The sequence below is a fragment of the Temnothorax americanus genome, unplaced genomic scaffold, assembly GCF_048541705.1.
Source record: "Temnothorax americanus isolate GAGA-0224 unplaced genomic scaffold, ASM4854170v1 Scaffold25, whole genome shotgun sequence".
NCBI classification, from domain to species: Eukaryota; Metazoa; Arthropoda; class Insecta; order Hymenoptera; family Formicidae; genus Temnothorax; species Temnothorax americanus.
Window position 1 is genome coordinate 73,219 of NW_027509391.1, and position 27,471 is coordinate 100,689.

General features: G+C 39.6%; 2 protein-coding genes and 1 long non-coding RNA gene across 5 annotated transcripts; 2 read left to right on the forward strand and 1 right to left on the reverse strand.

The window, feature by feature from the left end:
• Positions 1-7,480: 7,480 nt before the first annotated feature.
• On the reverse strand, positions 7,481-10,320 carry LOC143898963 (uncharacterized). 2 transcript variants are annotated; one of them, XM_077408818.1, is made up of 4 exons: positions 10,030-10,320; positions 9,661-9,939; positions 9,294-9,443; positions 7,481-9,100 (listed from the first exon to the last, which is right to left on the reverse strand). In XM_077408818.1, the coding sequence occupies exons 2-4, from the start codon at positions 9,854-9,856 to the stop codon at positions 8,667-8,669; spliced, it is 780 nt and encodes a 259-aa protein (XP_077264944.1). In that variant the 5' UTR covers positions 9,857-9,939; positions 10,030-10,320; the 3' UTR covers positions 7,481-8,666. The 2 variants fall into 2 exon arrangements, with proteins under 2 accessions (XP_077264944.1, XP_077264943.1); XM_077408817.1 differs by having other exon boundaries at positions 9,661-10,319.
• Positions 10,321-10,558: 238 nt separating this feature from the next.
• LOC143898983 (uncharacterized) lies at positions 10,559-12,938 on the forward strand. Of its 2 annotated transcripts, XR_013257351.1 has the most exons (4): positions 10,559-11,221; positions 11,390-11,479; positions 11,578-11,655; positions 11,728-12,938. It is a non-coding gene; the product is annotated as an uncharacterized LOC143898983 (long non-coding RNA). The 2 variants fall into 2 exon arrangements; XR_013257350.1 differs by having other exon boundaries at positions 10,775-11,479.
• A 7,340-nt stretch (positions 12,939-20,278) lies between these two features.
• Positions 20,279-25,012, forward strand: LOC143899054 (uncharacterized). Its single transcript, XM_077409006.1, has 3 exons — positions 20,279-20,754; positions 20,873-21,682; positions 23,455-25,012. The coding sequence occupies exons 1-3, from the start codon at positions 20,668-20,670 to the stop codon at positions 24,454-24,456; spliced, it is 1,899 nt and encodes a 632-aa protein (XP_077265132.1). The 5' UTR covers positions 20,279-20,667; the 3' UTR covers positions 24,457-25,012.
• Positions 25,013-27,471: the final 2,459 nt, after the last annotated feature.

Below are 27,471 nucleotides of genomic sequence, written 5' to 3' on the forward strand. Positions count from 1 at the left end.
CCTATCAGGAACTGTAGAACTCTTCGAGAACTATAGAATTCCATGATAAAAATCAATTTTTTTTTAACTTGAGGTGCCAGCGGTTAGATTAAAAAATTATTTAAAAATACTTAAAGACCAGAACTATTGCTAAAACCTATCAGAAACTAACTATAGAACTCTTCAAAAACTATAGAATTTCGTGATAAAAATAAATATTTTCGAAATTTGAGGTGTCACGGGAAGTTAGCACCTCATTTTTTTTAAATCGTTATATTTTTATCTAAATCGACGAAAATATTTCTAAAATACATCAGGAACTGTAGAACTATTGTGGGTGCAAATGGAACTCTTAATAAATTTTCCGATTTTTAAAAATAAGGTGCCAACTTCACAGACACGCTTCTTGATGGAAAAAATATTGTTTATTGTAAACAGTTGGCGATTGGATTTGCGATCGTACTTCGTGTTACAAAGAATACTTAATACTCCGCAATTTATTTGACTATTTATTAATGCTGACGACGCGAGATATATGTATATAACATGATGTAGTAAATAAAAAACGTCAAAAGAAAGATGTATGCGACAGAGTGTCCTCTATGTTGTAATATTTCTAGATTAATATCCAACATATTCAGTAGCAACTAGCAACTCTTGTAATATAGTACTTTCGATACTGTATGAGTCTTACGTAGGTTGTTTTATCAATCGCTCTCACCGGTAATTAATCCTCATAACGGGAATAACATGAATGGCAAAAATAGGTCATCTTGGTCCAGCATATTCTCTTGTGCCCTTTGACATTTGCAAGTAAAAACTCTGGTGTTCTTTAATAAAAGTTATTTGAATCATTTGAAAAAGTAATTAACAAAATTTCTTGTCATAATTAATAAAAAAAATAAGAAAATATATAAATTGAATAAAATAAGAATTAACGATAAACATGAAACATGTTTTAATTTAATCTTAAATAAACATATGGGTTAAAAATCCGATCCATTTTTTGATGTCCGAAGATTAGTGAAAAATAGATAAGATCTTGTGAATATTATCACTGAATGTGAGATACTACTTCAGTGATTTCGACTGCAATGCACTTTTTTTACGAATTACTTTTTTTTATGTAAGATTTGCATTTGCAATGCTATATCGATCTTCTTCTTTTTTTTAACGACATCTTAAGATATCATGCGTCCGGAGACGTGCCGAGGCCGCAGCGTGCAACGCAACAACGGACGAGATTATAATAACTCTGATAAAACGCGTACAACTTTCTGTGGCAAAAATATTTTGCAAGTGTCCTTCCAATTGTGAATATGGGTAGTGCGCTCTCAAAAGTCTTAGATTTAGGCGAGCTTACTATTGTACATTACAGTGGTCCATTCATGAACTGCGACATCGCATCAACGCGATATGGACGCGATCAATATGAATAGAAACGTATGTAAAAATGTATAACATAAAATGCAATGGAACAATTTATAGACGATGCAAATGTCTGGATGGACTAAATACTAAATGTGTCACGCATTTTGTACTGGATATACATACGCATCTACGTATACATACATAGGCGTACTAAATCTATATAAATGTATGTATGTATATGTGTATGTATAAAACAAGATGCGTACACGCACGTATAGATAAATGCTGATGATATTTTCAAGAATCGCGCGTAATATCCGATCTGTCAAATATTGTACATTTGCAACAGTATTATTACCTATGTAACTATAAATATAAAGATATGCATAATTATTATTATCAAATATTAGTAAAAGTTGAATATATCATATCTAACTATTCTCTTGAAAATATTTTGTTGTCTTTTAACACCCCGTTTCCCATTAATTTTACAGATTTAGTTTCCTTAATAGTGAGAATATCAGAAAGAACATTTTTATAAAAACTTTTAAAAAGATTAATAAAATTTATGAAATTTTCATCTTTATTGGCTCTTTACTCCTAATTTATTTTTCACAAGATGACGATTTTTTATTTTGTAATGGCCTATAAAGGTATATTGAGAGACAATTGTAAAAACATTAATTTTCTTCGAATATTTATTAAAAATTGTCGTGAGCCACAATAATGTTTATTATTATGTTTCGCACAGTTAAGCAACAAATTTTCCATTAATTACACTAAAATTTATTAAATTTTTATCTCATTGCTAGTGTAAAACAAATGTTTATTTTCTCACTAAATTTTTTTTATATACTCTCTAAAGTAGAATCAGTGAAAATATCACTAATTGTAACAGTAAAATAGGATTTCACTGAGAATCAGTGAGTATTTCACTGAACTTCAGTAGAACGTTTACTTTTTGTTTCTTTATCTTATATTTCACTGATTATGGTCAGTGAAAGTAAGATGTCACTGTAAAATCAGTTATAGCCGGAGAGCTGGTAACGGAAAAAGCAACATGCCTCGGTCCATGAAATATCTTACCTGGAAAAGGTTCGATTGCTGCCGGCAAAGCGAAAGCCCGACCGTCAGAAGGCGGACTGGAAGCTATGTGGGTGGGCGGGCGATCAAACGTGTAAATTTTTCAACAAAAAAAACTATCGATCGGCACGGCTGAAAATTTGCATAGGTATCTTGGAGTATGAAAAAAAGCAGGAAAAAAATTGTCAGAAGAGTAAGTAGAAGCTAAAGGGTTGTCAGAAGCTGCCAAAGTTGCGAAAAATTTCGGAAAATTTACATATTAAGAGGCACTTCTGACAATTTGCATTTGTATTGTTTACGTATAGAATAAACTAAGTGCAAAGTGTCAGAAGGCAAAGTGGAAGCGATCATGAGAAAATCGGGTGCAAAGTGCGAGAGCGTCTTTCGGCGCGCGGCGCAGCGCCCAGTGGACCGGTCGCTTTTCTCTTTGATTTTCACACCGTACTTACATATTTCATAGCACTACTGACAATTTATCTGAATATTCATAAAGGACTAAAGGAACTATTATTAAAATTTTAGAAGTCAATTGAGTAGTTATACATTTTTATAAAAAATTAAAAAAAAATAAATTTTATTTGTAATACAGTACATTTTGAAAAAATCAATCGGTTTCATATTCCGTATCTTGCACATTTTCTTCAGATTCAGGGTCTTCATCGCTATATTATATTCGGACTCCTCGTCATCAACTGAAAAAAAAAAATAATATAAATAGTTAAATAAATTAAATAAATCATGTATACAATCAAGAGTCGCGAATTGAAACTTACCTTCCGAATCCTCATTATCCAAAATGACATCTTTTACTGATGATGGCAACTGTAGGCCTTCAAACCATAGAAAGTCATATTTGTTTTCGGTGCATGTCCATCCTGAAGTATCGGGCTCGAATTTGATTGGATCCGATAATGTTGCATTATTCCACAAGTGTGCAATATATAGTGTGCTCTTCTCATTTGCTGCAGAAGCTCGGTGTAGCAAGGTGGCAAGCAGGAAGCGTCGAAGTTTTTTAAATTTTTTTTCAAAAAAGCTTCGTCAGTATTTTTAATTTTGTAATTTCGGAGGAACATTTGAAACCTAAAGTGTCATTCCTAGAGTCATATATGTTTCGAGGTTTTCATTCTTCCGTTATGTATTGCATAAATTATATCTTGGGAAATAGAATCAAGAGACACGGTAGTGTCTCGCGCCAAGTACACGCGGAGCGAGACCGACCGTGACTCTTTTACGCGACGCGACGGGTTGCGAGTACCCGAGATGTTGAGATCTCGATAACGAGTGAACGGATCAAGTTCTAAGTAGGCTTGATCGATAGCTTGGGGTCCAATTAGGAGGGGGTTTCTCTCATAATATTCCGCTACGTGCCCTACGAGCGGAGATATTGCGACGCAAAGTGCAAATGTAAAAATTTATTTTTAAGATACTCCTCCTCCTCCTCCTCCTCCTCCTCCTCCTCCTCCTAACGCCGCGATCTATCAGAGAAACGTCACTTTCACTTTTTCGACGCTGGCGGCGCAGGTATCGCCAGTTTCGATATCGCGCGCGTATTTCAAAATTAGGTCGATAAACTTATCGGTCAGGAGGAAGATTTCTATTTAAGTAAAAATTAGGTATATATATAATAAATATTGAGTCAACGGAAAAGTAGGTTCTCTATGCTTGGCAGAAAGTGCCGCTAGGGAATTTTTAAGTCGATTCTTATGAATCAAGCTTGAATTTGATGTCTATGTATCCCAGGTTGCCGATGACAAGGTCCAGATAGTGCGCTTTATAGTTTTCGGTGTCCAGGTGTAATAATACGTTGAATTCGATGTCTACGTGTCCCAGGTTGCCGATGACGAGGTCCACATAGTGCGCTCCGTAGTTTTTGGTGTCTACGTGTATTAATATCTTGAATTCGATGTCCACGTGTCCCAGGTTGCCGATAACGGGATCCAGATAATGCGCTTCATAGTTTTCGGTGTCCAGGTGTAATCGTACGTTGAATTCGATGTCTAGGTGTCCCAGGTTGCCGATGACGAGGTCCACACAGTGCGCTTCGTAGTTTTCGGTGTCCAGGTGTAATAATATGTTGAATGCGATGTCTACGTGTCCCAGGTTGCCGATGACGAGGTCCACATAGTGCGCTCCGTAGTTTTTGGTGTCTACGTGTATTAATATCTTGAATTCGATGTCCACGTGTCCCAGGTTGCCGATGACGGGATCCAGATAATGCGCTTCATAGTTTTTGGTGTCCAGGTGTAATCGTACGTTGAATGCGATGTCTAGGTGTCCCAGGTTGCCGATGACAAGGTCCACATAGTGCGCTCCGTAGTTTTGGTGTCTACGTGTATTAATACCTTGAATTCAATGTTCACGTGTCCCAGGTTGCCGATGACAAGATCCAGATAGTGCGCTTCATAGTTTTCGGTGTCCAGGTGTAATCGTACGTTGAATTCGATGTCTAGGTGTCCCAGGTTGCCGATGACGAGGTCCACATAGTGCGCTCCGTAGTTTTCGGTGTCTACGTGTATTAATACCTTGAATTCGATGTCCACGTGTCCCAGGTTGCCGATGACGAGGTCCACACAATGCGCTTCGTAGTTTTCGGTGTCCAGGTGTAATAATACGTTGAATGCGATGTCTACGTGTCCCAGGTTGCCGATGACGAGGTCCACACAGTGCGCTCCGTAGTTTTTGGTGTCTACGTGTATTAATATCTTGAATTCGATGTCCACGTGTCTCAGGTTGCCGATGACGGGATCCAGATAATGCGCTTCATAGATTTCGGTGTCCAGGTGTAATAATACGTTGAATTCGATGTCTACGTGTCCCAGGTTGCCGATGACGAGGTCCACATAGTGCGCTCCGTAGTTTTTGGTGTCTACGTGTATTAATATCTTGAATTTGATGTCCACGAGTCCCAGGTTGCCGATGACGGGATCCAGATAATGCGCTCCGTAGTTTTCGGTGTCTACGTGTATTAATATTTTGAATTCGATGTCCACGTATCCCAGGTTGCCGATGACGGGATCCAGATAGTGCGCTTCATAGTTTCCGGTGTCCAGGTGTAATCGTACGTTGAATTTGATGTCTACGTGTCCCAGGTTGCCGATGACGAGGTCCACATAGTGCGCTTCGTAGTTTTCGGTGTCCAGGTGTAATAATATGTTGAATTCAATGTTTAGGTGTCCCAGGTTGCCGATGACAAGGTCCACATATTGCGCTCCGTAGTTTTCGGTGTCTACGTGTATTAATACCTTGAAATTGATGTCTAGGTGTCCCAGGTTGCTGATGACGAGGTCCACATAATGCGCTTCATAGTTTTTGGTGTCTAGGTGTATTAATAACTTTAAATCTGAATGGGTGCGTTCAGCCGATACTCCGCTAGCCTAGCAATCGTGAGCAGTTGCTCGTTTTTGCTCGTTTCTTCTCTTTTTAATCCAGTAAGTCAAAAAAGAGGAAACGAGCGAAAACGAGCGACTGCTCACGATTGCTAGGCTAGCAAAGTATCGGCTGAACGCACCCAATGTAGGACACGTAGATATCGAATTCGAGGTATTAATACATGTAGACACCGAAAACTACGAAGCGCACTATGTGGACCTCGTCATCGGCAACTTGGAACACGTGGCCATCAAATTCAAGGTATTAATACACCTGGATACCGAAAACTATAGAGCGCGCTATGTGGACCTCGTCATCGGCAACCTGGGACACCTAAACATTGAATTCAAGCTTGATTCATAAAAATCGACTTAAAATTTCCCTAGCGGCAGAATTAAAATTATGTCATGACATAATAAAAATCGCTGAATTAAAATTATGTCTAGACATAATAAAAATTGGACAAAAATTATGTTTAGACATAATAAAAATTGGATGAATTAAAATTATGTCTGACGTAAAATAATTATCAAAAATATCGATACCTGAAGATATCGGTACATATACAGTTGCGAACAACATTCAGTAAGACACGCAAATAAAAATAAATAAAGAATTTTACAGTTAACGACTTATTAACATTAATCATGCTTTATTGCGATTATGTTTTATGTTGAAATTGAAAAATATATACAAGGTGTACAACTAAAAGTGTTACAGATTATTATTTTTAAAAAACTGAGCAAAATATTAAATTGTTGTTTTCTTTAGAAATAATAGTCCGTAACACTTTTAGCTTCATACCTTGTATTATATACGGTTTATGAAATTATAAGATATATTGTTTATAAGATTAAGTTGCGTAACACTACAAAAAGGCGTGATATCCGTACAAAATTACCTTTTTTAAAAAAAAGTAAAATGAGCGCCAAGTACACGCATAATAGTGTATATGTATTATGTTGTTACCCTGTTATGTTGTTACCTCGAAAAAAACAAAGTGGTAGTATTATACCTCCAAATAGCTTTATCCTGTACATACTGTTTATACAATGCGTAATATACTACAAAAAGGCGTGATATCCGCACAAAATTACCTTTTTTAAAAAAAGGTAAAAAAAGGCGCCAAGTACACGTATAGTAGTGTATATGTTGTTACCTAAAAAAAAAAAGAAAGTGGTAGCATTATACCTCGAAAAAACCTAAGTAACAAGTGGTAGATCTTTATATCTCGAAAAATCTCGAAAAAATCTAAGCAGTAGTATCTTTATTTCCGAAAAATTATAACCCAAGTGATACACGTCACAAAATTATGTTACCTTATCAAAAAGAAGAGTCGCGTTTCAAGTGATCTATTACAATTACAAAAAAGAAATGATATCTCTTTAAGTTAGAGCGCCAATTACAGAGAGAACATGTATATTGCCTCAAAAAATAATTGTTGCACTACATTGAAAAATCTTTACATTGTGTCAATTAGAAAAGAATGTATAATAACAATTTTATAAAATTAAAAAATTTTATTTAAATTTAACAAGGGAATACAAGATATTTAAATACAAAGTTATTTACATGTGTATTTTTTAATGGCCACAAAGAATTACAGAAGTAACAGTACAAAATAAAAATATTTTATTAAAATACATAAATTTTTCTTGTAAAAAAACTTGGCGCTGTTAGACCTCGAAATTTTAAATAAATAAATAAACTTATTCTATACTTAATTATAAGCCGCATTATCCGCCGTCCGCGTAGTCACGCACACCCATATCACTCACTCCCACATCCACGCTGATAATCATTTAATATTACTCCCATTGTATTCTTCTCTGAATTATTTTTATTTATTGTTGTTTTTATTTATTTAAAAGGTCTAGCAGCGCCAAGTTTTTTTACAAGAAAAATTTATGTATTTTAATAAAATATTTTTATTTTGTACTGTTACTTCTGTAATTCTTTGTGGCCATTAAAAAATACACATGTAAATAACTTTGTATTTAAATATCTTGTATTCCCTTGTTAAATTTAAATAAAATTTTTTAATTTTATAAAATTGTTATTATACATTCTTTTCTAATTGACACAATGTAAAGATTTTTCAATGTAGTGCAACAATTATTTTTTGAGGCAATATACATGTTCTCTCTGTAATTGGCGCTCTAACTTAAAGAGATATCATTTCTTTTTTGTAATTGTAATAGATCACTTGAAACGCGACTCTTCTTTTTGATAAGGTAACATAATTTTGTGACGTGTATCACTTGGGTTATAATTTTTCGGAAATAAAGATACTACTGCTTAGATTTTTTCGAGATTTTTCGAGATATAAAGATCTACCACTTGTTACTTAGGTTTTTTCGAGGTATAATGCTATCTACTTTACGCGCGCATTCAGAGCTTTTTTTCCTCGAATCGATGCCACATACAAGATTTCGCATGAAATCTGCGAGATCTTTTGGAATTTCACATTCTCCTGCAATAATGTCGCTGACTTTCAAATTTTTTGGAAGTGTTTGTTTCGCTATTAATAAAACTTTTTTTTTCAACATCAACGCAGCGCGAGATAGTAATTCAAAATCATAAAAATCAGATAAAATTTCCTCAGTAATAACGCCGCCATCTCTAGGAGCAATTAATTTTTTATTGTGCATTAAAATGACTTGAATTTTGTCGCCAAAAGTTTTGTGCAACTTTTCTAGAAGATGTTGAGAAGTATATTTCACGTCGAAAGATTTAAATTCTCGAACATACAATTTTTCAAGAATTTCATTGTAACATTCTGTGAGAAAATGTAATAAATGACATTCTTTCTTATTTATTATATGTTCCTCAACAAATCTCCGCAAATATCCGCGTATGTCGATTCATGGAATTTTTTTTTTATGCCAATCAGTATCAGGAGTTACTGGATCGATAACGTTTTTTCTAATATAGGTTTTTTTGCATGGGTTATGATAATAAACTTTACTATTTATATTTAAAGCGCCTAATTTGCTCTCGATTTTGCGATCCCTACAAGCATTCGCAATTGCAAAAATATCGTTTTGAAATTTTTCGACTACCGATGAGTGAAGGGGTAATGCACGATAATTATATACTTTTCGGTTTTTATCGCAAAAAAAACAAATTTTTTCACCACTTTCCTGATTTACAATATTATCGCTACTCGCTTCCTCGTCGTCACTCGCTTCCTCCTCGACACTTGGTCCCTGCTTGCCACTTGCTTTATCCTCTTCAAGATCAACAGTCATGGACGTAGCTTGCGGTGATTTCATTCCTTGTTCAATACTGCCGCTGTCTGTAAATAGATAGGTAATTTAAAATATGAATTTTTTTACGTATCGTGATTGTAAAAAAAAACGTTATTAATACTTCTACATTATTACCGAAATATAAATATTTGAATAATTTAAACAGTGTTATTTCACAATTAATTTGTATACAAAACTGTTACGCATAATATAAATTATTACTGTAAATATTTAAATTACCTGAGACACTTGCAAATGATGTCGAAGCGTCTACAACTAAAGCAGGATTATTGTTTACTTTGGATTTGTTTTGATGTTCATCGTATTGTTGCCCAACGGGCATAGACGTAGCTTGCGTTGATTCCGTTTGTTTCTCAATATTGGCGCTGTCTGAAAATGTATAAATTATAATGTTTAAATAAAATATGAATTTTTTTACGTATCGTGGTAATAAAAGAACCGTTATTAATACTTCTACACAGTATTGACAAAATATAAATATCTGAGAATAATTTAAAGTGTTATAAAAAATATAAATAAATTAATTAATTTTTATACAAAATTGTTTAGACATGCTATAAACTGTTACTGTAAATATCTAAATTACCTGAGACACTTGCAAATGACGTCGAGGCTGCAGCAACTACAGTGGGATTAACATTTATTTCGGTAGATTTGTTTTGAAGTTCTTCGTATTTATCAATGTATTTTTTCGGGATTGCCAAGAAATTTTTTCGGCAAGTGGAGTGATATCCATGAACATCGTTCACACAGTCAGGAAAAACGATATCGTTGTATTTCATCTTTAATGCAACACGAATACGAAGTTTTTCGCGGCACTGTTGTAAATTTTCTTCGGTAAATTTTATAATTTTATCGGAAACAGCTTCACAATTAAAAACACAAGATAACTTAGAACTCATTTTGTCGTTTGCAAATACAAAATAAAAAAGAAAAATTAAATCTCGGGGCTAACCGTGTTGCAGCGTCTGAGTTACAAGCCAAACTACCTTCTCGATCTCCTCCGAAAACGTCTTTCCCCTTGGTTTCTGCTTTCAAATGACAAACGGTCATTTCAGAGCAAAAGATCGAAAGAGAGAGGGAAGAAGGGAGACAGCAAACAAACGAGCAGATGTTCGCAAGAACCCGCGCGCTTCGTGTACCTGAAACGCAGGTCAACGGCTAAACGACATTCAGAGATATTCATCTATAATCCCCTCATAAAACTTTGTCTATTTCATACTTTTCAAACTTGAACATTCAGAAATTTATTTTTCACTTATATTTCAACATTTCAATATGCTTTTATTAAAGATAATAAAAATCACGCAAAATATGTTACTAAAGTTACGATACAAAATTAATTAAATTTATTAATTTTTCTCAATTGACTTCTGAAATTTTAATAATAGTTCTTTATGAATATTTTAGTCCTTTATGAATATTCAGATAAATTGTCAGTAGTGCTATGAAATATGTAAGTACGGTGTGAAAATCAAGAGAAAAGCTATCGGTCCACTGGGCGCTGCGCCGCGCGCCGAAAGACGCTCTCGCACTTTGCACCCGATTTTCTCATGATCGCTTCCACTTTGCCTTCTGACACTTTGCACTTAGTTTATTCTATACGTAAACAATACAAATGCAAATTGTCAGAAGTGCCTCTTAATATGTAAATTTTCTGAAATTTTTCGCAACTTTGGCAGCTTCTGACAACCCTTTAGCTTCTACTTACTCTTCTGACAATTTTTTTCCTGCTTTTTTTCATACTCCTCGATACCTATGCAAATTTTCAGCCGTGCCGATAGTTTTTTTGTTGAAAAATTTACACGTTTGATCGCAAGCCCACCCACATAGCTTCCAGTCCGCCTTCTGACGGTCGGGCTTTCTCTTTGCCGGCAGCAATCGAACCTTTTCCAGGTAAGATATTTCATGGACCGAGGCATGTTGCTTTTTCCGTTGCCAGCTCTTAGATTATTATCTGTTGGATCCTGAATGATGGTGCGAGGAAGCGGAACAGGATTGTGATGTCAGTGATGTGTGAAACAGAAGACGAGAACAAAGTATACGTGCAATGACGAAGGACGAAGCGGTGCTAAATGTACATTACGAAGAACGAGAGAAGCTGCGGTACTAAGTTAAGCGTGCTTGCTAAAACGGTGAGGTTAAAAGTAAGTACGAAAGCTTCTTGAGCCGTGGTTCATTTACCGCGGGTACTGACGAGTACGGTGGCCCAACGGGGCGAGGTTATAGTTTGCCAACGGGGCAAAGATGGAGGCCCAACGGACCCATACTAAAGCGCGATAAACTAGAGATTGTTTCTTCCTTTTCATTTTCAGCATAAACCACGGCGTATTGAACCAGAGAACTGAACATCAAACAGAATAAGATTATTAATCTCGGTTATCGTTGGAAACTTATCAAAAGAAGTAAGTCTTTTATTTCTTATTCTTATAATTTCTTAGTATAAATTGATATAAATATGATTGTTAAAACACGATTCAAATATTTGGATATTTAATTTCAGAAGAACATTGATAAGGGACAACATGATGAAATTTATCCTCCTATTTTTCCAAATTCTTCGTTAATACAGATATGGCCTGTAAGTTCGGTTAGTGCATTTAAAAGTTATATATTAATACTTGCTAACACACAGAAAAATCCTTTTTTTTAGGAAGGAACAAACATAGAGGCACAAGCTCGTAAGCTAAGGAATGAATCTAATAATCTAATTCAGCCCTATATTATTCTAATCAAGGGACAATCTGCAGCACAGTATTTCATTCAAGCTGGCAATCAAACTTTAACTTTGGACAACAAAACTTTGAACTCGCTTATCATGGCATTCGATTTATTGGTCAAAACATATTATGTTTTTGACGTTAAGTATCCAGAAACACTAATATATTTTTTTGATTTCTTAGAAAACTATTGTTTTAAAATATCGGGTATAAAGTGCTTAGAAGACACCATGCTTTGGTGTCTTCTACTCATATTAATATTTCTAATATTACACTGGATAATATTGCATAATATCTATATCTAATTCATATTAATCAATGCGCGTTTTATATATTTTCGGTTACTATCTTGAATAAAATAATATTATTTCTAATTATTACGTAAGTCCTTCTGTATCGTTCTCTCTCGTGAGCACCGCTGCTTATAATCGTATTCTGTAAACGCCTTCTCCAAGCACTAGGGAATGTAACCTAGCGAAAAAAGCTACAGGATATTATCTTGAAATCATTTTCTAGAGATTTTTTTATTGCGATATTTATTTGATAATCTTCGGCTTTATCTTTCGCTTTTTTCCGAGCTTTTTTCGTTCTGTCGATGGAAGGTGGTAAAGATTCACCCTTGTCTACCGCTTCCTGGATCGTTTTCCTTTGCAACATTGTTATTAGCTTGGAGAGACGCGGTAAAAATTGTGTAAAAAACAGGATTCTTTGCGCAAAGCTCAATATATTTAACACGCGTCGAATATTGGTTATTATTGTTTACTTACTTAATTTTTAATTTACTTCATTCTGTAAACATTTTGTACGTAACAATTACATTGTTGAATAAAAAGTTATAATATGTATTAAGGTTATTACTCTTTGTTACTGTTTGCTGAGACATTTACTGATTTAATCAGCTTGCATTACTGATTTTGCTGTTCAAAGTCACTGTTTCCAGTAGTCCAATATTACTGAGTAAAACAGTCAATATTACTGATTTAATCAGCTCACATTACTGATTTTGCTGCTCAAAGTCACTGTTTTAGTAGTATAATATTACTGATTGAAATAGTCAATATTACTGATTTAATCAGCTCACATTACTGATTTTGCTGCTTTAAGTCCCTGTTTCTAGTAGTCCAATATTACTGATTAAAACAGTCAATATTGTTGAGTAGCGCTTTGGGATACGGATAGCGGGCGTGAATTTAATACACTAAGTATTAAGTATTAAGAAAGATTTATTCACACGTGTTTCCTCGTCGACGCTTAGCTATGGACTGCCTGACAACCATGATGTAAAAAGAAAGGTGTTTCATTGCGCATAATGGCGGCCAAATACGGAGCAGCCAATCAAATTCACTCCCCAAATGTAGCGCAAAATTCTAATGCAGTATTGGTAAAAATGTAAAGAAAAGTTGTAAATGTAAAAAAAATACAAACAAAATTAAAAATTTTTAAAGTAATAAAAGACTACATAAAAATAAAAATACGTAATATAATTTGAAATGATAAAATTATTAACCTAGATTGATTAGGCCGGTTCTACAATCAGTTGTATGGATGCCGAAACGCAGCCGACGAAATAAGAATTTCTTTTTCGAAAACAAATTTTCTTCATTGAACCATTAGTTACGTTATAAAATGCTGTCATTGATACAATGGCCGTTGCAATGCTTTATTTATATATATATATATAAATATATATATATATAAACCTATGATAATATTAAATATAATAAGATCGGACTATGTAGACCGCTTTAAGTTTTAGAAGCCGTGCTATTCATAAAAAATAAGTGTATAAAAGTTAGTATAATTTATATATATAAAACAAAGTCGGGGGGGTTAGTTACACCATTTATAACTCAAGAACGGCTGGACAGATTTTAATAATCTATGGCTTGTTGGATTAACTTAAAAAAAAAAAAAAAAAATCAAAAAAATCTAGAAAGATATCCAAATACACCAAATACCGGGGCCGGGGCGAAGCCCGGCGGGGCATGCTAGTATAATAATAACAAATAAATAAATGCATTTATATTTTATAACGTTATTTTATTTTTATCAACATTTTCTTTATTAGACAGTTTATATATATTTTTTTATTTTTTCTTACGTATGTTATTTTCTATTATCTCTCTGTTTAGTTTTCTCAGTCTTATTAACTTTCAAACTTGTCTCAGTTTGTTGACAAGCATTAAGCCATTGCTGACGAATTGGAGTTTCTTTCGGAAATCTAAAAAAGGTTATTCCTCTTGCATCTCCGTCGCATGTTCGATTTTTGCAATTTTTTATGGAACACGATGGCATTGTTTCTGTAAACAAAATATAATATGTAGTTTACTAATAATAAATTGGCACATTTAAAGATGGCCAGGACAAACTTCTTATCGTAGTAGCCGTAGGTATACTACGTTTACGCGAGCGTTACTTCTGTAGTAACTTACGATATATCACTCGTTTACGCGGAGTAAATTATCGTAAGTTACTACAAAATCCCGTTTACGCGAAGGAATTATCATAAGTTACTACAGAAGTAACGCTCGCGTAAACGTAGTAGTAGATTCGTTGGACCGGCCCAAGAAACTGCGCTGTAAACTGGTGTACGATGGTTTGTCTAGAGACTTCGATTTTTCCTTATTGGTCCAATCATAAGCTGACCGTTCCTCATAGAAGCTCTTCTTCACAAACAGATAAGAAGATTGCTAATATGTTGCTTATATTCTCATCAAAGTTACAATATTATGATGATGAAATGTCTTTCAAAGAAATTTTTTATATAATTCATTACATGCACTAATAAAACAAAAACATTTATATTTATAAATATTATTATTAATTCTAATGATAAATACCTTCTTATCGAATGTTAGATCTAAATTAGTCAATTAAAGAAGCAAGGTTATGCGATGCATTTACATTCGACGGTAATGATCCACCTTCTCTCTGTCTAGCAGAGACATTGAGTCCTGTGTATTTTTTATTCTTTCTCCTACTACTTCCGTAAGTATGACAGGAACAACCAGGAACTAGACGTCAGATAAGCAAAACTCGCCGGTTGGATTTAAGCGAGAATCCGCTCATGCGGCGGCTAACAATCTAACCTCTTACATATCATGGAAGTAGCCATGTTGCTTTTTACATTTGGGGAGGCTTTTTGATTGGTCAGAAGGCAGTCATTATTTTAGACCACTGCGCATCTCGGGAATGAAACACCTTTCTTTTTACATCATGCTGACAACGTACAGAAAAGGAAAAAAAAGGAATGTACGATTGCCAACTGAAAGAAAAAAATGCTAAAGGCTAAATCATAATGCTTAAGGCTAAATTGCACATCTCAACACCCCCTCTCAATTTAGAGTCTTTATATAAATCAAAATGAATTTACAACTGATATTGTGAACGTGAGCAATGACTCGAGTGAAAGATGTTGAGTAGCTGAACAAACAAAAAATGGAATAGAATTAAATATTAAGCTTTGATTCCATTTAACAATGTTCAACTCCGATTAGAGGTTTGAATTTCTCAAACAAGTTTTTACTCAGACTTTTTGTTAGAATGTCCGCCTTTTGGCTTGTGGATGGCACGTATTTCACTTCGATGATCTTCTGCAGCACCAAGTCCCTTACGAAGTGGTATTTAACATCCAAATGTTTTAGTCGCCGGTGTTCCCATTTATTTAGTAGGTGAATACTTGACTGGTTATCTTCATAGAGTGTCACCGGAGTTTCACAGGTGACAAGTAGGTCATTGAGTAGGTTTTTCAGCCAGATCAGTTCCGCAGCTGCACTGGCCAGTGCAACATACTCAGCTTCCGTAGAAGAGAGTGCTACCGTCGTCTGTTTCCTTGTCGTCCACGACACGTCGTTTCCATAAACTTCCAGCAGGAAACCGGTGGTGGACTTCCTGTCCTTGGATCCAGCCCAGTCGGAATCAGCGTATGTTGCGAGTGCAGCAGACTGTTGTTTGCGATATATGAGACCGTAGTGCATCGTATCCTTTAAATATCGAAGAATTCTCTTCAGTCCCTTCCAGTGTTGTTGTGTTGCATTGCTTTGAAAAACTGCTATAGTAATTTACCGCTGCGCTCAGATCAGGCCTGGTATTTAGCATTACATACATAAGGCAGCCCACGAGTTCCTTGTATGGCTTCTGCTCAATGATGATTTCCGTTGTTTCGTCGGTATTAAAATCGGGTTTTGCTTCCATAGGAGTGTTCGAACCCTTGCAATCTTCCATGTAAAAACGCGTGAGCAGTTTCTTGATGTATGCGGCTTGTGTGAGGTGCATCTCGTTGTTTCTCCGAACAATTTTGATGCCGAGAAAGCTGTGAAGGTGTCCGAGATCAGTCATCTTGAATTCTCCTTTGAGCGAACATTTGACCCTTTCAAGCTCCCTTAAGTCACTGCCGGCCAGGATGATGTCATCTACATATAATAAGAGATAAATTTTTAAAGATTTAGACACTTTTACATATAAACATCTGTCATGAGGTGATTGTTTGAAGCCAATTCGTTTTGCAAACTCATCAAATCTCTCGTTCCAAACTCTTGGAGCTTGTTTGAGTCCATAAATTGATTTATTTAGTTTTAGTACGTGATCGGGTTTGCCTTTGATTCCATCTGGTATCTTTACATATATCTCCTCCTGTAGATTTCCGTGAAGAAACGCATTCTTCACATCCATTTGAATTGCGTGTAATTCTTCCTGGTTTACGACGGAGAGGAGTGTCCTGACTGTTGTGAGCCTGGCTACCGGGGCGTATACTTCATCATAGTCTAGTCCCTTTTTCTGCGAGCATCCTTTAACGACTAGTCTCGCTTTATATCGTTCTGGATTTCCATCTTCGTCCCGTTTCAGACGAAAAATCCAACGACTGGATATGGCACGTCGTCCCGAAGGTAGCTTTGTCATTGTCCATGTATTGTTTTGCTTGAGTGCTTGTACTTCCTCTGATACAGCTTGGTACCAGTTTTTACTATCGTCTCTCCCTTCGATGTCTTGGAAGTCATTTGGCACATCATCAACGTAAGTTTCGGCATTCAGATCAGAGCCAGTACCGTGTACTGTAAGGGTGTAGGTGGCCTTCTTTCTCGTTTGCTTCGTCTCGGTAGGTCCCCTGAAGGAGTCGAGTGTTTTAGAGGCGGTAAGAGTTTCTCTTTCTCAGTTGTTTCCGAGTCAGATGCGTCGTCCGTGTCTTCCTCTTCGTCCTCCATGTGGTCTTCTTCCTCGTTTTCTTCCTCGTTTTCTTCCTCGTTTTCTTCCTCGTTTTCTTCCTCTGGGTAACTTACCTCCCATCTCATTACAAGGTCTGTATCGTAGGGAGTTGGAAATTTGGTCTCGTCAAAGATTACATCTCGACCATGCACGATTTTTCTCTTTTCCGGTAACCAGAGTCTGTAGCCATTTGGAGCGTACCCCACCATGATGCAGTGATTCGATTTGGAGTCAAATTTTCGTGCATGTTGCTGCTTTGGTATGTGTAGGTATGCCAAGCATCCGAATATGCGGATTTTTCTTAGACAGGGCTTTTCGCCAAACCACATTTCCGCTGGCGTCTTCTCTCGGAGTGCTTCCGTGGGCGATCTGTTTAGCAGATATATTGCAGTGAGTGCAGCTTCAGACCAAAAGGACTTTGTCAAGTTTGAGTTCAGTAACATGCATCGAGCCTTTTCCACGATGGTTCGATTCAGACGTTCCGCTACGCCATTTTGCTCGGGCGTATACGGGACTGTGTATTCAAACTGAATTCCGTGTTCCTCGAAGTGGTCCCTGATCTGTTTGGAGATGTACTCTCGCCCATTGTCGCACCTAAAACGAGAGATCTTATAATTGAAATGTGCGGTTACCATAGACTCATAAAGCTTAAAGTATCTGTAGACTTCTGACTTCGCCTCGATCGGATACGCAACCGTGAAATGCGTAAAGTCATCAATGAATGTTAGAAGGTATCGCTTTCCGTCGTGTGACGTAGGGGTCACAGGGCCAAATAGGTCGCTGTGGATCAGCTGGAGTGGTCGTGTGGCCCGTCGTCGTTCCTTCTTATGTGGAAGTTTTGTCTGTTTCCCTCGAACGCAGATCTCACATATTTTAGATGACTTCTCTTCAGAGTGTAGGTTGATTCCTTCGGCGATGTTGGTGAGCTTCCGTAGTCTTCCATCGCTGATGTGTCCGAAGCGCAAGTGCCAAAGTTTAAAGTTTTGTTCAGCTGCGCTGAGGTTGGCCGTCTCAGTATCATGCATCAAATTTAGCTCATAGAGCTTGTTTCGTCGTTGAGCGACGGCGACGACCGTGCCGCCCTTTTGGATGACACCTTGGCCGTCCTTGAAGGTCACTGAAAGTCCATTTATTTCAAGCCTACGAACAGACAAGAGATTCATTTCCAGTCCGGGAACAATCAGCACATTCGTAATGACAATGCTGTTATACTTGTCTCCCACTTTCGATTTAACGCGCAGATCTCCGATCTTTTCCGCTTTCAAAGTCACACCTGACTTGGCAACCTTTATGTTTACAGGGCATTTCAGTTTACGCACATTATTTATATTTTTAGGAGTTCTTACCAAGTGTTCTGATGCGCCAGAGTCTAAACACCAAGTAGAGGTTGATTTACCTTCCGTGATACGAGCAGAAAAACTGTATGCCTCAGTTTCTTCGACATCACGTGCCTTGCTGTCTGTTGCTACGTTTGCTGTTTTTGTTTTCTGTTCCGACTTTGGAGGTCGTTTGCACTGCGAACGAAAATGGCCGACTTTCCCGCAGTTGTGGCACTTATAATTCCGTTTGCCTTGATTTGTCGAGAAGGCGGTTGAAGGTTGCGATGCTTCGTTCTTGCTCTTTCTTTGTTTGGATAGCCGCTTCATTTCCTCGTCCCTGAGACGAGCTTTGACAAAATTCGTCGTGAGTGCTTCTGCGGTAAGCGTTTCCAATGCCGTGACTATGGTGTCATACTCACTCGGCATCGTGAGTAGCAAATGGCACACCACATCAGTCTCATCCAATGTAGCGCCCGTTGATTTAAGATCGCGTATGAGACGGTCGAAACGTTGAAAGTGAGACTCCAGTGTTTCTTTGCCCGGATTGAATTTTAGAGTGAGGAGTTCTTTCCTATGCAGTAACTGACCTGCCATTCCCTTTCTTTCAAAGGTATCCCTCAATTCTGTCCAGATCTCATACGCGGTGTCTTTGTCCTTGATATATTCAAGATGCGTGTCAGCGACACGTTGCACGATTTGCGATTTGCAGCGTTTATCCTTTTTGCGTATGGTCTCTTCCTTTTTTACCTTGACTTCAGGTGCCCCTGCTGAGTTTCGAATTTCCTGTATTGAATTGTTCAATGGTTCCTGGATTACTTCCAGTAGGTCCAATTCGTCGAGAAGTGTCTCCATTCAAAATTTCCAATTGCTGTAGTTAGTGCCGTCGAACGGCGGTACTTTATTCTTGTCGTCCGACATCTTGAGCACGTGTTTGGCACACGATTTTGGAGTTGAGAACGCGTGAGTCTTTCGAATTAATTTCCGCGGCGCGCCCGATCAAAGCACTGGGCCCATAACCTGTTGAGTAGCGCTTTGGGATACGGATAGCGGGCGTGAATTTAATACACTAAGTATTAAGTATTAAGAAAGATTTATTCACACGTGTTTCCTCGTCGACGCTTAGCTATGGACTGCCTGACAACGTACAGAAAAGGAAAAAAAAAGGAATGTACGATTGCCAACTGAAAGAAAAAAATGCTAAAGGCTAAATCATAATGCTTAAGGCTAAATTGCACATCTCAACAAATATTAATACTAATTCTTTCAATAAAATGTCACTGATTCTCAGTGGTATACTCATAACTGCTTCAATCAGTGACTATTTACTGTTTCCCAGTAAAAATACACTGATTCTCTTTTAGAGAGTGAACTACGTAAACATGTCCACGAATATTTTCAACAGGTAATGCATAATGTCCACAAATTCGTTAACTGGCGCGTAACATTCATTTGAATCATATATTGATTTGTTTCTGGAAACGATGGGAGTACATGGGACGGGAGGAGCTGAGGCTTGACTTAGGGCAAGCAACACTAATTCAATTAAGAAAAATTTCTTTTGGAAGATACATTCAGACAATTTTTGAAAAATGAGGTGCCAACTTTACAGTGGCACACGCAGTATGCATATGTAAATAATTTAATTTAATAAAAATTGTAACAAAACAGAACCGAAAAAAAACTGTAAGTTGCTATAATTTATTGCCTTGAAAAGGATAGGCTCGGAAATGGATAGATTCTAGAGCCTCGAAAATATTTTTGTAATTTATGTAAATAAAAGTGGTCAGCCACTTTCCTCCCCTCCTCATTACTCAAGACTACTAATTGTCAAAATACAAATTATGTCTAGGGGCCTCGTCCGGATGAACAATATAATAATGTAGTCGCGCCTCTGCGCGCGCTTGCCAACAAGGTTCATATCCTGCACCAATGAAAAATCGCGCCACTGATCGGGCGGGCCAATCCCGCGCGTCCCCCGGCGCGTGCCTCTCATTGTGTTTTCTGTTGCCGTGAAGTCAACAGGTTCCTCAATAAAGTTTCGGTTTTCGGTGTGTAGGAGAATTGCAGTAAGGGAAAAACATCGTCGATCCTCGAGGCGCCATAAATATCGGCGCGATCGTTCGCGGTCCCGTGAACGGTCGCGGTCCCGCGAGCTTTCGCGATCCCGCGGGCGTTCCCGCTCTCGCGATTGTTCTCGAAGTTCGGACCGCTCGCATAGCTACAGATCTCGCGATCCGAAAGGCTCTCTATCACCTCACCGCACCCCGTCTCCGAATCTGAGTACGATTCCCGCAGACGATACCACGATGCAGAGGATTCTCACGCTCCTTGAGACGCAGAGCAAGCGTCTCGATGCCTTGGAGGTTAGAACGCCCGTTTCAGGCCAGATACCAGAGAAGCAAGGACAAACGGTCCCTGAGGACCGGGGCATTGATCCAGGTATGTCCCCTTGTTGACCCTCATTACTTTTCTACGAAAGTAATTTGGCAAAGAGGGGACATAACCGATTGTCCCTTGCTCTGCGCTGTATCTCTCACTTCCTGATCTCGGGACGCAGCGCCAGAAGTTCCTGTCGTCACTTTCGAGGGCAAAGTCGAGCCGGATGATAGCATCCCGCCTCCGGTTCCCCCGTCCTTGGCGGACGAACTCTTTGCGGTACCTACGCAGCCTCCAGTCAACTCGTCCTGGGAACCTGCGCTTTTCGAATTCACCAGAAAAGCTGTTCGGGAAGGTATTGGCGAGACTTTGCGTACTCAACTTCTCGAGAAATACGAAGCCAAAGCTGAATTGGCGGCGTTGTGCCAGCCAAAGCTCAACAAAGCGTGATGACTACCAAATGCAGGAGCAGAGACAAGTCGCGGCTTGTTTGAGAGCTTTAGGATCAGGAGTCTCGGAGCTCTTGAAGCCCGACATAACATCTCTCCTTCTAGAAGGAAGCCGAGATTCTTTGTTACAGGTGGCTGTTGGAATTCGTCTCCTTTCGGATCACCAACATAACCTCTCCCTGGCTAGGAGAGCCTTCATTAAACCGATTCTGAGCATGATGGAGAAGACCATTGCGGATTCGGCTCCGATTGACGAATGGCTTTTCGGCTCTTCCTTCACAGAAGATCTAAAGGATGCTCAGACTGGTGAGAAAGCTGCCAAAGATTTAAAGAAAGGGACTGCCCCGGCTCCTAAGCCCGTTATTCAACCGGTGCGCCAAGCCTCAGGGAAAAAACCAGCCCGTAAAACATCAGGGAAACAGGAGAGCCCCTGCGGCTCGAACCTCGAAGCCGACGCGCCAGGCAGGGGCTCAGCGCTCGAACAGGCGACCGCGGAGATCTCGTTCCCGCTCTCGTTCCCGCTCTCGTCGGCACTAGACCCGGTAAGGACTGCTGGGCGGCTAAATTATTTCGCAGACCAGTGGGAGGCCATCACGTCGGATCCCGTAGTTCTGGACGCGATTTGGAATTACAGAATTCCCTTCGCCTCCCCCCCACCGTGTAGGCCCTTAATTACAGAACCTAAGTTTTCGCGCTTGACTGCATCTCGTTGCGACGAGGAGATCGCTCGTCTATTGTCTAAAGGCGCAATTACGGTAGTTGAGCCAGCCGCAGTTCAGTTCCTTTGGTCCTTTTTTTTAGTCGAAAAATCTTCCGGGAGCGTAAGACTTGTGTTAAACTTAAAAGATTGGAGAACTGTGGTTCAGCTTTTGCTTCCAGGAACATATATAGCGACCTTAGATTTGGAGGATACCTACCTGCTGGTCCCGATTCATCCAGATGACAGAAAATTCCTTTGTTTTTAGTGGAGAGGTTTGGTTTATGCTTTTGCCGCTCTCCCCTTCGGGCTTTCTACGGCACCCTATATTTTTACCAAGATTCTTCGCCCGGTTACGACTCACTTGCGACGTCGGGGATTCTCTTCCGTACTTTACCTGGACGACTTTCTTATACTCGGTTCTTCTCCAGAGGATTGTCTGGATAACGTGCATACGCACATAGAACTGCTTTCATCCCTAGGTTTTATCGTCAACTTTAAGAAATCAGATTTGGAGCCCTCGACATTAAAGAAATATCTTGGATTTAATTTTGATTCGATTCGGCAAGCCATGTCGATCCCCGACGTCCGCCGGGAGAAGCTTCTGCGTGTGGTGCTGGCTTTTTCAAAAAAGCGACGAAGCTCCATACGGGAATTTGCAACTTTAATAGGATCTTTGATTTCAGTTTGTCCGGCTTTTCGTTATAGCCTGATTTATACGAAGCGCCTTGAAGCAGCAAAATTTAACGCTCTTATTTCGGCAGGTGGATCCTACGACGCAACCATGGATATTCCGCTCAGCTTGCAGGAAGATTCTTCTTGGTGGCGCAGGGCCCTCTCGGACCGCGACCACGCTAACAAATTTTGCTTTGGCCAATACGCTTGCGAGATATTCACAGACGCCTCCCTGACCGGTTGGGGCGCCTACTGTGGTCTCGAGCGGACTCACGGATGGTGATCCAGAGAGGACGGCACTCGACACATTAACGAGCTGGAACTCTTGGCAGCATATTACGGCTTGAGATGCTTCGCCTCTAACTTGCGCAATTGCGAGATCTTGTTGCGTCTAGATAACGCCACAGCACTCTCATACGTCAACCGATATGGATCAATAAAGCATCCGCGTCTTTCAGCCATTGCCAGAGGGATATGGCATTGGTGCGAGCAAAGAAACATCTTTCTATTCGCATCTTATATCGCGTCTATTGACAATAAGATTGCCGACGAAGAATCTCGCTGCTTAAAAGGCGATTCCGAGTGGTCCTTATCGGAGGAGGCCTTTGATGCAATTCTCAGGACTTTTGGTCCATTTGATGTTGACCTTTTTGCGTCTATCTTAAATGCAAAATGTGATCAATATGTTTCTTGACATCCCGATCCAGGCTCAGTGGCAGTAGACGCCTTTACTTTCTCTTGGAAAGATTTTTATTTCTATGTATTTCCTCCGTTTATTCTAATTCCTCGAGCCCTTAGAAGGATCGTGGAGGATGAAGCGGAGGGAGTATTAGTGGTTCCCTGGTGGCCATCTCAACCCTGGTTCCCGCTCTTTCGTCAATTACTTGTATCTGACCCACTCATTCTAGAACCCGCTGATAATTTGCTGTTTTCTCCTCTTAGGACCAGGCATCCGGCTTACAAGACTCTATCCCTGGGGGTCGCCAGATTATCCGGGAAGCATTTAGGCCGCAGCAGGTCTCGGAGACGGCAATAGTAACGCTCATGGCCTCATTGGCTCCTGCGACATTGAAGCAATACGCCCGTCCACTTCGTTCGTGGTGGCAGTTTTGCCACCGGCATAACTTCTCGCCATTCGCCCCACTGCCAAACCAGGTTCTCGACTTTCTGGCGACGGAACTGGCTTCGGCTGGCTCGTATTCTACATTGAATACCGCACGGTCGGCCGTTTCTCTTATATCGATGAATAGCGTCGGAGACAATCCTTTGATAAAGCGTTTTTGCAAGGGAGCCAGCGTCATTAAACCGCCGCGCCCTCGGTATAATTTCATTTGGGACCCTTCACCGGTCATCGCTGAATTGGGAAGGCAATTTCCGCATGAAGATTTGAATCTGGAAACAGTTTCCAAGAAGTTGGTATTACTCGCGGCCCTAGCGTCCGGTCAACATTGCCAGACTTTGGCTCTCCTAAAAGTTTCTCAAATCTCCTTTCATGCGGAAAGAGTTTTCCTACGGGTCCCGGATCGGATAAAAACGTCGGCACCAGGGAGATATCAGCTTCTTTTAATTTTTCCACGTTTCGTAGACCACGACAATCTTTGCTTGTTCAAGCTCTTAGAGCATTATATTACGCAAACTTCAGTCCTTCGCTCCGAGGGTTGCGATTCTTTGTTTATTTCATATAAACGCCCTCATGGTCCCGATTCAGTACAAACAATTAGTAAATGGTTTCGCGAATCTTTGCATAGCTATGGAATCAGCGATTCGTTTACGGCCCATAGCACGCGTCACGCGTCTACCTCGCAGGCGGCGCGTAGAGGTGTCGCAGTGGATAATATTTACAGAGCGGCCATCTGGTCGGGGGCTTCTCGGGTATTTGCCGATTTTTACAATAGGCCTATGGTGAACCCGGATGAGTTTGCGAACAGTGTTTTGTCCGCTTGATTTCCGCTCTGATTAGTTCGTATGAGTCTTAACTTTATGTTATACATATTGTACCACACCTTATGTACAAACTTTGTCCGATTATAAGTGACAAAATTACTTTAACCGAAACTTTTGTACACTTTCCTGCCCTAATAGGCAACCGGCAAATCGTACGCTTTGAACATCTACATTATTATATTGTTCATCCGGACGAGGCCCCTAGACATAATTGTAAGATTAAACGAACTTACCAAGTGAAGTTCGATCTTAATTATGTCGGGGCCTCGTCCGGATGAACTTCCCACCCTAGAGATAACAAAATCCTCTCGCCTCCCTCTGATCTGGATTCACCTCAGTTCAGACCGGATATTCTGGAACGATTTGCCCCAGCTTTGAAATATGAGAGGCACGCGCCGGGGGACGCGCGGGATTGGCCCGCCCGATCAGTGGCGCGTTTTTCATTGGTGCAGGATATGAACCTTGTTGGCATGCGCGCGCAGAGGCGCGACTACATTATTATATTGTTCATCCGGACGAGGCCCCGACATAATTAAGATCGAACTTCACTTGGTAAGTTCGTTTAATCTTACAAATATATGTGAAAAATAGATAATTTTAAATTAAAGTCCATTAATGCTTTGCACATACAATTATTAATACAATTATTATCATAATTACGTATTAAAAGTAAATCATTAAATAAAAAGCTGATAATATGTAAATAATTTAATTTAATACTTTCAAATAAAAAAATTTTAATAAACCGGAACCGGAAAAAAACTGATTTGCGTAATAAAACATTATAGCCAGTCTACAATGAGCCGAGTCGTTAGTCAGATGTCGGAAGAGAGTCGAAAAAAGTCTTAGCGTATCGTAAAGCGATCGGAAGTCTGTAATCGGCGATCGTAAGCGATTGGCTCTTACGATCACCGATTACAGACTTCCGATCGCCATTTACGATACGCTTATGACTATTTCTTCCGACTCTCTTCCGACATCTGACTAACGACTAACGACTCATTGTAGACTGGTTATTAAACTCAAAAATAACTCTCCGGCCGATGCGCAACAGCGGAGTTGTAATTCTGCGTAGATCTGTAACAAAAGAAATATTTTTATATTACAGCACAGTCCAAGATAATCGATACTTATATAATTATCGCACCCGTTTTTAAAACGTCATTTTAACAAATATCTGATTTTAAAATGCAAAAAACAATCGCGGCGGCCGCCGGCGTTGCAAGCGGCTGGATATTTCCACGTTAACTATTATTGTTCGCATAATTAATTCGCGAAAAATTGCAGCGCAAATAATATTGCGACCGTGCAAATAAGAGAGAGAAATTACGACGCGATGTTCGCGACGTAATATCTCTTCTCACATATCTCGCATACGCCGGAGATCGCGGACTCGGCCCGAAATTACACCGAAGTTAAACCTCGAAAGCGGTGAAATCCACAATCCACCACAGAATTGACAGGACAGAAAATAATTATATAAGAAAATTAACAACTACTCACACACCCCACGGTCGCTCCGCCGTCGCCCGATGCCTCCCCAGGCCCCTCCTCTTCTCCACGATTCGCCACGACGTTCACGAAAATCGACGATAAGATCACGTCGCTTTTATGATCGCGCGATATTTTCGACACTTTGCACGACACTCCCGGCATTAATCTCGCGACGCGGCGCGTACTTATATCACACGCAATGATTGGTGGCGCCAACTGACTGGCATTCATTGGCGCCAGAACCAACTGGCTAACTCACAAGTGTTTACACAGTGATTGGCGTATAATATGGAAAATATTTAACATTTATTAAACACACAGTAATTGACAACAACCATATAACCTCAAATTTTGAGGTTATATGCTTTGGCCAATAACCGCCAGTAAACGCCACATTACTAGCGCCAGTTTGCATCAAGTGTTTACACTTGCATTTTTACTGACATTAGTCGACTGGCGCGGCCTGGCGCCACCAATCATTGCGTGTGAAAACCGGCCTTTTTAGTTACACGGCAACGGAAAAATTACGACTGATTGTAAATGATGTAGCGCGGGTCGCGGGCGCCGCGGGTTCTCAACACGATTGGACGATTGGTAGGGACGAAGTGGGGGCTACAATTGACTGGCACGGTGCGCGGCACTGCGCGGTCGGTATGCGTGACGTCAGCACGCCTCGATACCACTTCTCTCCCCTACTACTCGTGTTTACCGCGGCCGCGGCGCTCTCACATCACAATCAGACCGCATCGCGGAATAATACACGAATATATTCGATAGTATAATAATATATTATTGATTACATTCTTTCGGACGATCAATCTCGCTTTTACCAATAATGACTCCGCGTCTCGCGTTGTGTCGCGCAACTTCGAAATTCGGAACAAAGTTGATTGGACATCGTTTTCGGAACACGCCGCGGATAAAGAATTTCATTTCATTAACGATAAGAATCGACGTTAAATCGAGTGGCGCCGCGACGTGTTTAATTAACTATCGCAGTGTCTATTAACGTCGTACATTTTACCTTCGTATATTTGATCGTGCCTCGATATCTGGCGATCGCGGGTGACAGACGTATGTACACTGTTCATAAATCGATGATTTAATTGTAGTTGACAAAAAACGCCTGACAAGCAGCAAGTGTAGCGTCCTCGAACGCCGACGCTGACGCCGACGCCGACGGTTGCTCCTTGCTCCTGGCGAGTGAAGTTGGCCGCGCGATTTACAATGAAGTTGGCCGCGCGATATGTTGTCGTCTCCCTGCGGAACATCGCGGCACGGGTCGACGCGCGACGCGACGGGCGTCGAGCAAATCGTATAGTTTCGTTCGTATAGCTTCTCCGCCGTAATTTTTCCGTTGCCGTGTAACCAACAATAAGTACACGCCGCTTCGCGAGATTAATGGGAGTATCATGCAAAGTGTCGAAAATATCGCGCGATCATAAAAGTTACGCGATCTTATCGTCGATTTTCGTGAACGTCGTGAGTGAGTGCGGAGTGCGCCAACCGGCCAACGGACCA

Coding starts and splice junctions, on each gene's coding strand:
- LOC143898963 (XM_077408817.1), bottom strand. CDS start 9,976: ATGAGTTCTAAGTTATCTTGTGTTTTTAATTGTGAAGCTGTTTCCGAT. Junction 9,444..9,660: donor GTCATTTGCAAGTGTCTCAG/GTAATTTAGATA, acceptor ATACATTTTCAG/ACAGCGCCAATATTGAGAAA. Junction 9,101..9,293: donor ATCATTTGCAAGTGTCTCAG/GTAATTTAAATA, acceptor ATCTATTTACAG/ACAGCGGCAGTATTGAACAA.
- LOC143899054 (XM_077409006.1), top strand. CDS start 20,668: ATGCCTTGGAGGTTAGAACGCCCGTTTCAGGCCAGATACCAGAGAAGC. Junction 20,755..20,872: donor GGACCGGGGCATTGATCCAG/GTATGTCCCCTT, acceptor CTCGGGACGCAG/CGCCAGAAGTTCCTGTCGTC. Junction 21,683..23,454: donor TCTCGTCGGCACTAGACCCG/GTAAGGACTGCT, acceptor TTCTCCTCTTAG/GACCAGGCATCCGGCTTACA.